The 16532-nt window shown below is 39.1% G+C and overlaps 1 protein-coding gene across 1 annotated transcript in view; it reads right to left on the bottom strand.

Moving 5' to 3' along the window:
* Positions 1–56: 56 nt before the first annotated feature.
* The window catches only part of Slip1 (SLo interacting protein 1), a gene marked incomplete at its 5' end in the record, with an annotated part of 57007 nt that continues 40531 nt past the window's right edge, over positions 57–16532 (bottom strand). The window contains 6 exons of the mRNA XM_077424289.1: positions 57–1901; positions 2249–3679; positions 3775–3810; positions 4091–4189; positions 5695–5865; positions 6446–6832. Of these exons, the coding sequence (XP_077280415.1) occupies positions 1569–1901; positions 2249–3679; positions 3775–3810; positions 4091–4189; positions 5695–5865; positions 6446–6832 (2457 nt within the window). The remainder of the gene's footprint in view (positions 1902–2248; positions 3680–3774; positions 3811–4090; positions 4190–5694; positions 5866–6445; positions 6833–16532) is intronic.

Below are 16532 nucleotides of genomic sequence, written 5' to 3'. Positions count from 1 at the left end.
TTCTCTTGCATTTATCCTAGGTCACGACGCAAATGCGTTAATTCGTTGCCGTGGCATATATTAATGCTATATTTTATTTGGGTCTTATTTACATTACACATGTTTAGAATCATTATGTCGCATCTACATACAAAAGACAGCATACGTATGCACGATCGTTTATGTGCTTAAAAATCCTAAATCATACAATATATTTTCTACAACGATATATTTTATATCTAATGTCGTTCCCAAAACACACACATATCATACATCTTACGCGGTCGTCAGGAAGTATGCGATAATTGATCTATCGAGGCGTCACATTTGATTCACACTTTCTCTCTCCATATATGCGTATACTTTAAAATATATAGAGTTACAGGGCAGTTATATATAGACATTGGCAGTACAGGATTCTAGTATTCGATAACTTTTTCTGGAAGAAAGGAACAAAAGGTAATAATCGACTCGATACATACACGAATTATATGCATGAGAATAAGACAATTTACACTTATACAGGATATCCCAGATTTCCTCATCAAGCATATCTTTTGCACATTTTCACGTTTCTTCTATAAACGCTTTACAAAAACGGTGTAAAAATCACATATGATATAATTTGTAAACAGCAATGTTTTTGCACACGAAAAAGCAGCGATGCTTTCGTCATGAACAATATTGTTTTTTTTTTTTAATTTAGAATACTGTTCGATGTCCACGAAAATAAATTCGCTATGGAATCGACGTTAAGGCGATGGTCCTCCGGATATACAGTGTCCTGCCGCGATCTCCGTCATAATGCACAAAGCAAAATGGATATTGATGCATACCACGTTAATACTTATCGCTTATTATCATACATATCTACATACCTATAATCACCGATCTTTGCCCGTAGAATATTTTTCGTCCTGTATATAAAATCTATATATATAAATGTGTATCGTGTGCCGTAATTATTTACAAGATTGATTAGAGCGAACGTGCTGTGCAAACTTCACACACGTGTTTACATGTAACAGCGACAATTGAAGCTTCTCTCGCTTTATTGCAGATTGGCGTGTCTTTTTGTCATGGAATCTCTCCGCGAAATATTTGAACATTGTCCAATGTTATATTCGGCAAGAAGAAGACTAAAGACGGTCCATTTGTATTTTCGGTATCCTTGTGTAACCGTCTCAAAATTATTGCATATTTTGCAATCTTCAAATCATGTTTATGCGCTTGTTCATGCATATGTATATGTACATATACATACACATACGCACATATATCAAGCAAGCAGTTTTGTACGGACTATTCAGACGAACGCTAGATCTTTCATTTAACTTTCGGAAGAATCCTTCCGACTTTACGACGTTGATTTCGCGCGAGGCACATGTTTGCGGGCAAGAGGTTGGTATAAAAGATAATTTGAAAGTGTTACGCCGCGCAAAGGTTTCAAGCTTTCCCCGACGCAGTATAAAAGTCATTCGCGCGATAATCGTGCCCGTAAAATACCCTCGCGCTTATTTCGGGTTTCGATATCCGTGTAACGAACGGTCAGTTTGGCGAGCGTCAAGGGATACGCAACGCGAGTTCGCTTACACCGTGGTAACCGACAGTAGACCCATTAATTTCCCCCCCGTGCCAGGTCCACCTGCACCCACCCTGTTTCCGTGAACCAACATTTCTTGCACAGTGGTGAAATCGTCCAGAGTCGTCTTTTTACGCGCCATCTTCTTGTGACTTAGTTCGACGATGTTTAACGGCTTCTTCGACACTTTGTCTTCCGTGTGCTCGCATATCAGCAGGTCGTTAGTCGGTTGCATCTGCTGCTGTTGCTGTTGCAGCAACAATTCCTGCTGACGTTGCTTGCGCTCGCGCGCGCGTTCCAGCTGTCGTTTACGCTCCTCTTTGCTCCAATAACGTCCGACCTCGAAAATAATAATGTACAAATAAATGAATTAAATGGTCAACTTAGCGAAAGCAATCCAAAATCAGAACGGAAGTAATTTTTTATATACATGTACAAATTCAGTTTTCAATTTTAATATCACGCGGTTAACGTTAATCGTATTCTTCAATTAATATTATTCTCGATTTGTGTCTTTATCTCTCTCAAGCAAGATGCGATGATATCCCGTGAATTTCTTTTTGGTGTAGATTATGTCTTAAATGTTTAAAATTCAAAGAGATATATATATAAAAGTTGCTTTACTATCCTCTATAAAATCTGGCTCGGGAAAAAGACTCGATTCATTCGTTATCAATTGGCACTCACCTTCATCTCCGACATAGTATCATCCTCGGTGGTGTGACCGGCTCTTTCTTCGGTTATCTTGATCGCCCGATTTCGAAGTATCCGATTTCTGACGGGCCGCCTGGCGATGTACCTCGTCCCGTCCGCCCTCTTCTTCACCTTCCATTCCATCTGCACCTCGTTCTTATCCTCCGGCGGTATCCACGTAGTGGACGTGCACACCTGTTGACTGCCAACGAACTGGTACTGCGTGAGATTTGGCGCCTGAAAGTTGCCGTGTGACTTGGATTTCCTCGCGCCGCCCATGGACGTCTCCCTGGACGTCGTGAGGTTCTTGCGGTTGAGCGCCTGCTTGAACAGCTGCTGCTGCAGCATCATTGTCTGTTGCAGGTTTGCCACGTTCGTGTACATAGTGTCAGCCGGCAGCGTGTTGGCGTTTATTGACGAAGATTCGTTGCGATCTCTGTGATGATGCGACGACGAGCCCTTCCTCACGCTCTGGTTCTTCGACGATTGTCTTGTTATCGCGGACGTCGCGGTCGGCGTCACCGGCATGGGGCAATTGCAATTGAGCTTCTGCTGCTGCTGCTGCTGCTGCTGTTGCTGCTGCGGCATTTTTGGCGGGCACAATACCAGCGTGCTCTTATGATGATCTCTCTCGCCCTGATGCAGCTCCAAAGTCAGGGGGTTGCTGTGACAGGACTCGCCGGTATTGTAAGCGCTCGAACTATCCTTTTCCTCGCCGGAACTGTTGCTTTTTGAGGAGGAATGCCACTTTTGGTTCTGCTGACCGCCAGCGGTCAGATGGTTTTGCGCGGTGCTATGCTGCGTCGTCGCGGCAACGATGTTCGCCTGCTGCGTCCAGTGCTGCTGGTGATGCTCGTACGGCGACGAATAGATTGGCTCGCTGTCCGATTCTGGTATCGTTTCGTAGATGTGCTCGGTATCACTCCACACGTGGCTCGAATAAGCCTCAATGAGCTTCACCGATGACGGTATCGCCGCGAGCGGGCCAGCTTGCTGACCGCGTAGAGATATACCTTCCAGCCTCTTTGAACAATCCTTCAGCGATTCCTGCATCCATTGCTTGTTGCGCTCTTCCGTATGATGCGCCGGCGAGGTCGCGTTCTTGCCGGATTTGTGTGAATTCTGCGATGAGCATGTGGACGACGAGTTTGTGGAAAAGATATTGATAGATTGCTGCTGTTGTGGTGGTGGTGGCGGCGGCGGTTGCTGTTGTTGTTGCTGCTGTTGCTGTTGCTGTTGCTGTTGTTGTTGCTGTTGCTGTTGCTGTGTGTGAGATGGTATGGGTGGAGCAGCTTTCAGGGTGCAGTTGTTTACCTCGCTCTCTTTGGTACGCTCCTCCGTTTGCTGCTGCTGTTGACGGATCAGCTGTTCGATCATGCTGTTCTGATACGCTGGCAGGTTCTCGGGCGAAAGCGGCGGCGAACCCTGAAGCGGAATCATGGTTCATGATAGATAGCGATATCTATACCGCGCGCAAACATCGAATGCTTTTTTTCCTCGCTTTATGTAATTCGACTTACCTCGTGATAGATGCGCCTGTCATCATACTCATCGTCCTAAAATAGAAGGAGTAAATTGATTGATAACGTGTAACAAAGGTGTCTTAGATACTTTTTTATTTACATAAGAAAAAATTGTAATTATTTTTTATTTAAAGTTATCGTAATTATTCTATGTTACAAATAAATCTTTTTCTCAAAAAGGAATCACGATTATGGAATGTTTTCTGATCTCCACTACATTTCCATTTTGTATTTTTCATTTAATAAACATATTTTTAAATTTATACTTAGTTTCGCGTCAAGTTGAAACATTGTAATAATGAGGAAAACGAACTTGAAATACACATCGGCTGACGAGAATAGTCACCGCATTTTTCGTCTCCGCGAACAAGTTCTCGGTCTGCTCCTTGTTCGCGACATCCTTGCCGTTGACCTGAAACGAGAGAACGAAGAGGTCCCCTTTCAATGAACAATGCAGCCGCTTCTTGATTTCCGAAATGAGTCACTGTTCTCGCAAGAGAGATGTACATGCATAATGAAACGTCCGTGCTCCGAATGTAAATCCGGCTTAGAAACCCGTTGGAATCCCGAATTCGTGAGCTGACTCAGTGCGAATTTCTCATTATCTAGAATTTACACTTGCAACAATAACATAGAGAATAAAAGTAAATCTCTTTATCTAAAAAGACGAAGACTTTGGTATATATATAATTATATAATTATAATTTATATATATAATTTATATATTTTTTTTTTTTAATGAAAAACTTGCGGAGGAAACTGTTTTTCCTTCAATTGATTAGGAATATGTCTATAATTTCTTCAAGCAAACATTGCAAAAATTACAATTACATTTGACACTGGTACATAATACAGTCAGAAAATAAACTCAAGAAAATAAATTTGTCGATCAGTATATATTAATCCGATGTAATTTGCGTTGACAAAGGTATACGATTCAATCAGTATATGATTTCTATTTATCTGAATTATACAAAGATGCGGTTTTCTTTCTCTTTCCAATGTTTCCTTGATCCATAGAAATCGCGTTATGTTAATATTGTAAGAAATAAACCACGTAGTCATAGCTTTCAAATGTTTGAAAGCATTTTTAATATGATATTCTTTACATATTATAGATAAATGTATTCGGCCCTTAATATTTTGTAATACCTAGTCATTTTGTTGATAATTAATATACAGCATTGAATCTCCATTAGAATCCATTGAAAAATCTTGAACATTGTTATAAATATCTTGGCCAACGATATGATCTTCGAACAGTGCTTATCCGAATTCAACATAAATTAACCGTTATATGCTGCTGTATGCTTTCTATATAAGTGCAACAGCCTGCAATATGTCTTTATCGTTGCCCTTCGGGGTTATAAGGCGTTTCTTTGGCCTATTAAATCTGTAATATCTTATAGTCTGTATATCTGTGTAACGTAACATTTATTATACTACTAGCTGCTGGTTGATTAAGTTTCATCATTATATATTATACCTTTTTGGCGGCTCCCCGATTCAGAGATAAAAGTATCGTACATTAAATATTATATTTTATACGTTATAAAATATAACAGAATGTAAGCATTTTTTAATTTACTGATAAACCTAAATTCTTTTCTTTCGGTGAACGCTATTTAAAAACCAGCGCATTTCTACATTCGAACTTCAGGATACATTTATCGAGTTATTATAAAAATACATTTTTCTCAGGAGAATGCGAAATATATCGAATTTTACAAATAAAATTTACCTCTCTTTTCCGATGCAAGTGTAAATTCTATCATCAATAATTCCACAGCTCTCTACTTTTCCTTAGTCAACTATAATCCTTTGGCGAATCATTGCGCAACCAATTATTGTTACGATAGCGTTTTCGCGTTCGCGAGATGGAACACGTGATGATAACGAAAAATTTCTGATTTTTACCCGCAAAATTTGATCTCCTTCTCGCAACCGGCCGTCCCGGGCCGCGAGACTTTCAGGAACTATTTCCGAGATATAAACCTCGGTGTCGACGTCCTCGCTGCCGGAACCGGAGCTATAGCACACCGTCAATCCGAGTTTTTCGGCACTCCCGCTTTTCCGCAACGTCACCTCCTACAGCATTTCGCAACCATTATTAATGTCCGCCGCAGTAGACAATGTTGAGTGAAACTAAATACACTCGTGTTTGCACAAGGCCCGCCTCGTTAACAACGTTAACACGCCGACGCGACATTATCGTCGCTCGACAAACACATGTTACAGGAAAGTGAGATGCACTTTTGCATACAATTTAGCAGCTATATATTTTAATAAATACTATGTATTTTATATTTGATAAATATCTACTATATATTTTTTTTAATAAATTACTAATTTACATCTCCTTTCTTGAATCATTTTTACACATCTTTAACCTTCTGCACACATGTGTGTTCGTATCAATTATTATTTTAACAATAGATTATTATTCACCGTGAAGATTATAAACATAAAAAAGGATGAATTCAAGAGATAAATATTTTCGTCCAATTTTTGAAAAACCCTGGGGCGTATACTTGTCCCAATGGACGTAAAAAAGATATGCTCACACTTATACTTAATGTTGCGATCAATGCAGCAAGTAAATAAATTTCTCAATTATTGCTTCACATATTTTCATAGTCATCAGAAATCGATGATCACACATAATTACCTCAAAGTCGATGTCGTGAGTGAGAAAATCCTCGAAACTGTCGTTCGCTTGTTCCTCAACGACGAGGGGAACTGGAAGTAACTCCTCTTCCTCTATGAGACCAGCCCAGTCCGTTTGAACTGCAGTCGATACCAAGGGACACATATCGTCCTTCTTGACATCGTCATTGCACGTTCGGTCGTCCGTCACGCCCCTTTCGTTCGTCGTCCCCTCATTCTTATCCTGACACGTGATCCTTTCGTGCTCCTTCGAGGGCGCGTGAGGTACCTGTTGATGCCCACTGATGGGTTGTCGTCGAAGGACCTCGACGATAATTGGCTCCTGAGCTGACTGGAAACAACGCACAGCATCCTCGTGACTAGAATTTGAAACGTCCTGCCCGTTCACCTAGAAACAAGAAAGCAAATATATCAATAAGTATATATAAGATTGGACATTTTCAAGAGAATTGTATAATAATAAATAAGATAAACATGAAAAATATTAAATTTGGTAATATATTTAGGTGATATATTACATCAAGATTTCTTGACGAACATCTGCCTTTTTCAGACTTATTCTTATTTCCTACATCGCGTTCTCGATGTGAGATTGATAGGCTCAGCAATCGATTGTAATTGGATAATAAATTAACAGTATTGCGTATATAATATACCAGAGATATAACGTGGGTTCATCAAATATCGAATAAATACTTATGACCACGTCTTTTCTATTGGCAGACGAGAAAATTAACAACGGGGATCCAATTTTTCTCTCCCCCTTCCTTTCTACCGTCTTTAATTAAAATATACGTCCCTCGAAGAGAACATAGAGACACCTCATCATTCCTCATAATTGCTTTCTCGCGCTTTAATGTCCAATTAAATAAATAACTCGGTGCGACGCCGTCAACGGGGGATGCTGACGAGACGATGGACAGGGGTAGATGAGGACGGTGGTGCTAGGGGTTCTTTGCGACGACGTCTGGTAGTGCCGCTGCCAATTTATCAGATGTTAATTCCTCACAATTAAACATTTAATATCCTGCAGAGACTGTCCTGCCATTGGCTATTGATTGTAGATTGATACGTATCGCTTTGGTGTTTGCTAGGCGACGCCCTTGTGCGGCTCTAAATTGCTTCTCGACAGGAACGGCGTCTAATTAAAGGATATAGACGTCCACGTGAAAAACGTGATTGTCCAACCGTCGCAGCGTCGGTCAAGGAGAATGGAGAGCTTTTGTAAGCTGCAAAAAAAAACTCGGCAGATATAACCCTCTCTTAAACCCTAATTCCTCGTTCGGGCACGGTCATAACGTCCGATCAAACATTTGCCTTTACCAGAGGACCTCCGGTGGGCACCCGGTTTATACCCGGTACCCAGGTGGCACTTAATTTCCCACTAAGTACTAGGATTTAAGGATTTGGAATAGGGCGGGGACAATGGGGGGCGTCGTAACGAGCCGTGGACCCTCGACGTTTCAATTTGAAACTTACAAACCGCCGGAGTGTATTTTCTACGCGGGATAATGATAGCCTGGCGGTTTTCTCTAATCGTGAAAAATCTTTTTGAGGGCTTCGCTAAAGATTTATGCTCTGTAGATCCTGCATAATCTATATAAATCATCGTGATTCGCGCGATAACATCTAAGAATCGCGCCAGCGAAAGAACTTTATAATAGTGGAACTTCTAGATTTCCATGAAAGAACATTTAAATCACGTTGCATGCGAATGCTAAAACATTTAAATAAAATGTCATATATATATAGTTGTCATATCATATTAATTATATTATTATATAATCTTATATATATGTGTGTAATTTCGATTCATGCATCTCATTCTAATCAGCAACTGCAATTTGTAGTTATAATAAGCTTCATTAAATTCTCTATTTAAATTAAATATTACTGCAATGTTTTTCAACATCATATTTATTATAATTTTGTCGTTTCTTGAACATTATCGCAAGCTTTTACTGCTGTGCATTCGTATTCGAATCGTAGTTTACTACATTTATAAATCGTTAAGCTCGCTCAAGCGCGAATGTATTTATTTGCCGAGTATGGAACGCCGGATATTGAGTGGTCGTTATATTGACCGTCATAAAAATTTCGATATGCATCCATCAGACTAGTATCGATATCTGATATACCACTTGACTGCAAAGTTTCGTTTGTGTCCACCACGCTCGGTTGCAAAATGGAATTTCTAACTGCTTGCTTTGACTAGTTAACTTCCAACGGAGGCTCGAGAGATTCGCAAACATTTACATTTCACCAATCGCAATATTGTCAACTACTGATGAGTTCATTATCAAATCAAAACGGCAAGATCGAAAATTATTTAAATCAATTAAGGTTTAAAAAAAGAGAAAGAGCAAAATCTAGTCTACTTAGAACCATATTATAACATAGTTATGATTGTCATTGTAACATAGTCTGGCAATTTTTTATTTAAAAAATATGACTATTTCTCTTAACACTTTTTTTAAATTAATTTATTAATATAAAATCTATATTATATATATATATATATATATATATATATTTTTTCGACTACAAAATTATATAAATCTAAATTTATTTTCTTTAATATATAGTGATACACACACACACACACACACACACACACACACACACACACACACACACACACACACACACACACACACACACACACACACACACACACACACACACACACACACACAATAATAGAAAACAATTTTACTTTTAATCATATTTTAAGCTGAACGAAGACGGATGGATAAATTTTGGATTTCGAAATTCCAAGACACAGAAAACTTAAGTAAGACAAATATCGCTTATGCAATGTACTTAAGTTAACAGCAATTTCAAATTGCAACTATGTCGTTTTCGAAATAATCTACTCATATATGGAAAGTGCTCGGTACTCGCTTTCAACTTTTGTCTAGACACTCTAACGCTTTGTCTCTTCCTCAGGTATAGTCTCAGACGAGGACTGTGAACAATGAATGGCTTTGTCACTCCTCGCGTAATCTATTAAAATTAACGAGGCTTGGCGTGAAATGTCTCCTTGGCAAAATTATTAATTCTCTAATGATCTGTCCTTCATTACTCTTTTGTACGCGATACACACACTTAATTATGAATCTGAGTCTACTCTCACGTTCAATCTATGCGCGGATTTCAAACGATCATAAATGTTACAATCATATGTTGCGGATTTATACTATAATATCCATAAAAATTGATTACATTCGCGCGGTTTCAATTAACCCTGTATTATTATATATACTTGCGTGATTTTTTTTTATCTAATTACTCACACAGGGTGTATTATACACCCCAGCATTATATTTCAATTTTTATTGTTTTCTTTGATGATTTACAATTGAAAAAGATTGATAATATTCTATATATCTTTTAAATAAACATAAATGCAAAAGTTCTTCTTTAATTGTGAAACAATTTGTGCATTTGATCGAGAAAAATGTTTTATTCTGTAAATCTAATAGATTTCTAAGGGTGGGGTGTATTTTACTCTACCCTAGGTGATTAACGTAGGATTAAAGGTCTTTCAAATTTCAACTATTTTCAATTAAAAAATTTTTGGTTGTTGCTTTGAATTATTCATTGGGATGATTCGGTCTTTGATCACGAACACAGATGTCAATCGTCAGCGTGATTCGAACATAATGTTAATAATTGCGTCGTTTTTGCATCGTTTCCCTTTCATGTCCATTGTGCGCACGTTGGTGACGTTATAATTCGATTAATAAAACATGTAAATTTTGCGAAAAATGAGAAAAATCCAACCTAGCGTACATAATTTATCGTGCGGAGAGAAAGAGAGAGGAAAGCACTTGTGTGTGGTTAGTTAAAAATTTCTTTCATTATTATTTTAAACAGATTGGTTCAACAACTTAAAAAGTGACACGTAAAATTTTTAATATTGTTCATTGCTTAAAGTTATATATTATTTACAGTTTCTTTTGTTATGCGATATAGTATTATATGTTTATAAACGCGAAGAATAAAGGGTATTATAAATACTTCGTAGTACATAATTCATTAGCTTACACATAGTTTACTCTTTCTTTCTTCAAAAATCAATCATTCCACCAAAAAAGGCTGGCGCATCGTTTTACTTGCCCCTTTGTTGTATTAACGCTCCACGAGTATCTTGACGTACTTAGCTTGAGTATGCAAACTGCTTTTTGTTCGCTGCAAGCAAGAGAGGATCTGAGTGTCTTGACACTAACTAACGTAACGAGGCGTTTCTCGACATCACTATAATTAACCGCAACAACTTGTACATACGTTCGCCTGATTTTTTGTCACGTATATCGATTGTCTCAACGATATTGCAATTTGATCTTTTTGTAGGTACAGTACAGGGTATAGGTATAATTTCTTTGCCTAATTGGGTTCTCAAGTAAAATTTTTTTATTAAGCGGTATCCATAATTAATGTAGAGAATCTAAGCCGATTTTTAGTACTTTTTGAATTAAAAAAAAAACCCAAATTTGAGAAAGTTATAGCTTTCTAAAGTTTCTTTGATGACGGCAACTTCAAAAGATTTCGCAACAACATTATGACGTCACGCACATTTTCGTGTATACTATATTTTCTTCAATTTTGAAGATATTGCAAAAATTCGAAAAGTTTACAAAGAAAGTATGCCATGATCTATCAAAATATACTGTTAGGTAAAAGTCGGTTGAAGACCGAATTATCTGCTAAATATGTATCCTGCAAAATATCTCAAAGTACTTTTATCATTTTCTCTGCACTACACATCGTCGAAGGTGCAGCGATATTTAAGATCGCACTCCTCAATGTTACGTACATTATTTTTAGACTTCTGAAAGAAATAAAGATTTTTAACTTGGTAATTCGATCTATTGAAATTGAGATGATTTGTGGGTAATTCCGAAAGTTGAAGAAAGGTTAAGTTACGTGAGACGCGGCGCGTTAAAACGTACCTTTTGTCGAAAATGCAAACCATGAACGGCGCAATCAACATATCAACCTTTTCTACGCAAGGCGACGTCCTTATCCGTGACCCGTGAACTTTTCCAGAGAAAGAAGGAGAGGGAGTGTCGGACAAGCAGAAGGAGAGAAAAAGGGAGTTATTTAAAAAGGAAAATCGTAGCTACTCCAGACGGCGAACTCGGTGTAAAAATACGCTGCAACATTTTCCCTTGCTTCCTTTTTCGCTCGAGTGAGCGACGTTCTCCGAACAGCTGATCAATATCCAATCAAGGGAAGCTGATCGACCGCTTGTCCATCCGTTTATTACATTAGACCCTCAAGGGGACTCTGAAGCACTTTGCCGTGAATATTCGAGCCTTTGACGGAAGACGTACGGCGTAAACGCGATTAAGTAGTATTAAAAAGACCCCTCCCTCGATTTTAGGCGCGTCCCTTCTTACAAGCCAGCAACCCTTCGTTAAGAACGCCCGTACTCGTCTGACAGTTTCGGGGTGTTGATGACTACTTACGGAGTAGGCAGTTCATTCTTAGCGCTTAAGTACAAATACTAGAAAAAATATAATTGAGTATACGGATAACGGGCATTTGATTGCAAATAATATTAAGTACAGATACCGATTCAGATAAAAATGCAATTTGCTATAAAAGTATTTGCTGCAAGAAAGCATCCAGGTATAGAAGCAAGGTACGTGAGAAAAAATACACCTTGATATAGATACCCGTCGCAAAAAGTATTCAGGTGCAAAAACAGGTCCTTGTACTTACAGAATATTTTATTATCTATAATTATATAGTCAATAATAAGTATCTATTATATATATATAAAACATTTGTTATTTATTGCACAAAAATACATATAATGCTACTTTGCTCATTAATTATGTAAATGTAATTTCCATTTTCCAAAATTAAAAAATGACATGAGTTAATTTTAAGTTTTGAAATTCTGAAGCACGCGGCGCGCACGAGGAAAAGAAAGGAAGGGAAGAGAGGAGGGAGAGAGGAAGAAGAAAAGAGGGTGACTTGAGATAATAATTACTTATGCAATATACTCAAATATTTCACTTCTTCTTTAAAAACTAATCCAGATTTCTTAAACACGAAACAGAAAAAGTCGAAACGATGGAAACGAAAGGAGAGGGATATCTTCGGCGTCGCGTCATGATAATTCTTCCGACCACGGCGCCTCGTGTTTCACTATACCTGGTATGATTTATAATTCCCAGGACTCCGTATTTCATCCCGGGCTACGGACACGAGCAACTCTTTCACGGACTATCGGCCTCCGCGTGCGCCACGTACCGCGTCTGCTTTCCCTTGATTTCTTTATTTCCACCACCGTGAATCGGCCGATAATAATATCGGAATGGGGGAGTACCGGAGTCTTTCAAAGCGCAAAACTATTTCTGCCGCTTAATTAAAAAAATCTTGTCTGGCACGATATCAATTTCGTGTATTACTTTCGCGAGAATGCGTTCGCGTGGCTATCGGGGTTCCGCTACGTTCTGTTCGCGGTGGTGGTTCGAACGTTTTCAATTAACCAAGGCGGTTTCATCTTATTTTACGATCTATACACCTCCTCCCACCCCCTCCAGGCAGAGATATGACTCTCTGGACATTGGATTATTTTGCGATTAATATCGTATTTAATAATATTAATTATTGTATTATTATAATGATAATACTGTAAATTATATAATGTTATCAAAAATTATGTTTCCCACTATTTCCAGTAATATTGTGCAAACGAGTAGACAATGATTTTCTTATTAAATCAATTTTTAGTCGAAGTGAGATTGTAATTTTCTTTCAATAATTAAATTTATACTTTTTCATATCGATTCATCCAACGTTCGTTTTATTTTATACGCACAATCGCATGTCAAGCGAACGTTAATTACAATTATAGCTTTTCAAAACTGCAGTGTTTAATGCTTTTCCGATCGATTCGTCTGACATTTCTACTTGCATGCGTGCACAGAGAGTGAGTGCTTATGATGCTGATACATAAATCTGTTCTTCGCGCGGTCGTTCCAGAGGTGACGGAAATAAAGATAGCATGGAAGATAGGAAATCCGGTATAGCTGAGGGAAAACAAGAGCGAGGGGAAACTCCCGGACCTCCTGGAAGGGACGCGGAAAGAGCTCGAGACCCGAGACTCGAGAGCCGAGAGGCCGAGAGCTCGTCGCGCCGAAAGAGGGATGCCGTTCCGCAAATATGAGAAAGCCTGAAAGTGACGCGCGACGACGCTCTCTCGCTTTGAGCGAAGCGACGACGATTAGCGAACCTAATATGACGGATGGGTACGCACGTTTGACGACGATCCTAATTACCGCGTTAGGAAAACACGTCGGTACGTTTAGTTATATATATTCAGCCCAACGGCATCAGGACCGAATACCTTCACGAAACCGACAGCTTCTCTCGATGGTTGCTCGCCTTAGGCAAGGCAAGCAAACGCTATATCCCTCGCGTCGCATCGCATGATACCGCACAGCTCCGTATCGCTCCGTTCTCGATACGCAACATGTGGAACATCCCCGAGTTACGCATACCGCGTGCAAAATCGATTGCGTGATCGCCGATATACCTTGACGTATATTCATACGCGTCGAGCGACGTCGGCAAATCTGACTTGGACTTTAACGGCGTATTCCAGATCGCAAGTCGGATTGATCGAAGGATTTGTCTGTAAAACGCGGTAGAATCAGGGTTTCGTCCGTATCCATTTAATACACGTATCTAAAGGCTTTTCGTCTGAAAAAAACCTTTGGATGAGAATGAAATATGTAGCGAATAAAAAATTCAAGAATAGAGAAAAAGGGCAGAGTATGTATGCACGCTACATATATACATATACGCGTATTAAAGGGATTCCATTAGTCGCACGCACGTATATACGTGACGGTATTTCTTTAAAAAATGTTCTGTGGTCTTTTTTAATTCTTTCCACCGTAATGAAATATTTATTTGACGCGATAGCAAAATGAAGAACGGAGCCGAGAAAAAAGATAGCCGCCGAAATGGCTATCCAATACAGCTACATTCCTTGCACTTTTTTTCTCTATCTGTCAGAAAGAGATTTTTCGCTACATCTTACGTAGGATTTGCTCTCCGAAATAAGCGAACCCTCCTCCCTTCCTCCCCCTTGTTCGGATAAAAACCCGAAGATTTTCTCCGATCCGCGTTTCACGTCCCTCATCTCGGGACCCTTGGCCTTTTTTTGCCGCTCACCTCGTATCTCGTAACTATTTAGATCGCACCTGCCGCCATCAAGGAACAAAAACCGTGGCAAGGGTGACAAGACTGCTTTTTGGTCCTCTCCGCGGTTCGTTGGTGCGGGTTAGTCCGCGCGAGCGACCGTCCAGCGCGCAGCGGACCGTCCGAGATGAAAAATGATATTTGGCAGCTTCCGTGCGTGTACACTATCGCCGTATAAACCGGCGATTTTACATTCATGGCCTCAAGAACGTGCATTATGAATGCTCATTACGCAGCGTGCGCTGTCAAGAAGCAGGACGAACGTATTAGCGCAGAGAGGCAAGGGATGATTAAGTACCATAATAACGGTAATGGATGGTTTAATATTTTGTTGAAATATTTAAGCGGTATCACGCGCGCAAACGCCGCGGCGCCGGGTAAGTAGTAATATTTTAAAATATAATACGGCAGTACGTAACGTAATCCTTCGCTCGAAGATTGTTACTTTTAATGGAAATTAATTCTTGATTAAGCGACGATTGTATTAGCGTTTCAATTTCAGGTCTTCTCCTAAAACCTCTTAATTACCTTTAGATAATCTCCATGTGTTTAATCCTTAATGCGGGAAGAAATTCGCCGGTGCTGGTGAAGCAAATTACCGTCATCGCCTTAAGGCGCCGTTATTTACTGTACCGCAGGGTGTGTTAGCACAGCTGATATATATACCGCGATGTATTCATCGTTTAACCGCCAAAGAAGCGCCGATGCTGCTTCCTCACGTTTCACAGAGTCATATGCGTTGATTACATTAAGAATTAATAATCAACGATAACCGTGATTAATAATAGTATTATTAAAATTAGATCTCATGCATATATTCCTCAAATAAATTCTTTGAAACGTACATCCTGGCAAGAGTTACCTTGGCAAGAAATTGAAATCAATTCAATCACTTTTTAATCGTGCAGAATACAAAGATTTAACATAGACCTACTTATTTTATTCTGTATCTATATAAAATATAGATATTTACATAATGTATGTCATATCAAGGAAAGAATATGCAGAAAAGAACATCCTGCGTTATGGAATCACATTATTGCATTCAAATGTCAAATATATACGATTCCCTTCGAGCAGATTTCCCTTTGAATCGTTTACGAGAAATTTTCATTCAGATTCCTCTGCTATTCAATGCGAAATATCAAACACACACGGACCTCTTTTGCTGAAAGGATATGGAAAAAATTATTGTTACTGCCACGTATAACTTTCTTAATTCATTAGGAATTATTACTTACATAATAACAAATTCACAAAATTTGCTAAATAAATTACTAAATGCAATATAAAATAAAAATTTAAGGAAAAGAGATGCAAGGAATTTAAATTATTAAAAATTATACGCGTTATTGTCAGCAACACTATCGGGATAACTGTTTTAATAACATCTTTGATTTCTAGCAAAGTCTGCACACATACTTCGATATATTCGAACATCGGTTGATCAGAGGAACTTCCGCGAGACTTTATATCGCGCGGATCATAAAACCTATAACGTTTCATCGTCGAAACGACGCAAAAAAAAGCAGAGTCGTTTCCCGATAACGTCGATTAATCAGCGATCTAATAATTCGTTTGGGGACTTAACCGGAGTCTCATTTCGGCGGTCGCACGCGCCAAGGGGATATCCCGGGGAAATATTAATAACCGTCATAAATTTTAATGCGCGCGCTCTTCGCGATGGTACTCCGACGACCATCCGCGCCTCGCCCTTCTTCCATCTCTTCTCTCTCTCTCTCTCTCTCTCTCAACACTTTCTCTTTCTCGCTCGACACGGCCCTTCCCGGAGTCGAAACATTTGCCGAGATCCGCTGAAAATCGGAATTAAGCTATAAATTCCGCGCGACGGCACGACACGC

The sequence above is a fragment of the Temnothorax americanus genome, unplaced genomic scaffold (genome assembly GCF_048541705.1).
Source record: "Temnothorax americanus isolate GAGA-0224 unplaced genomic scaffold, ASM4854170v1 Scaffold82, whole genome shotgun sequence".
Lineage (NCBI taxonomy): Eukaryota > Metazoa > Arthropoda > Insecta > Hymenoptera > Formicidae > Temnothorax > Temnothorax americanus.
The sequence above is the reverse complement of the archived record's forward strand: the minus strand, read 5'-3'. Positions and strand labels throughout refer to the sequence as shown.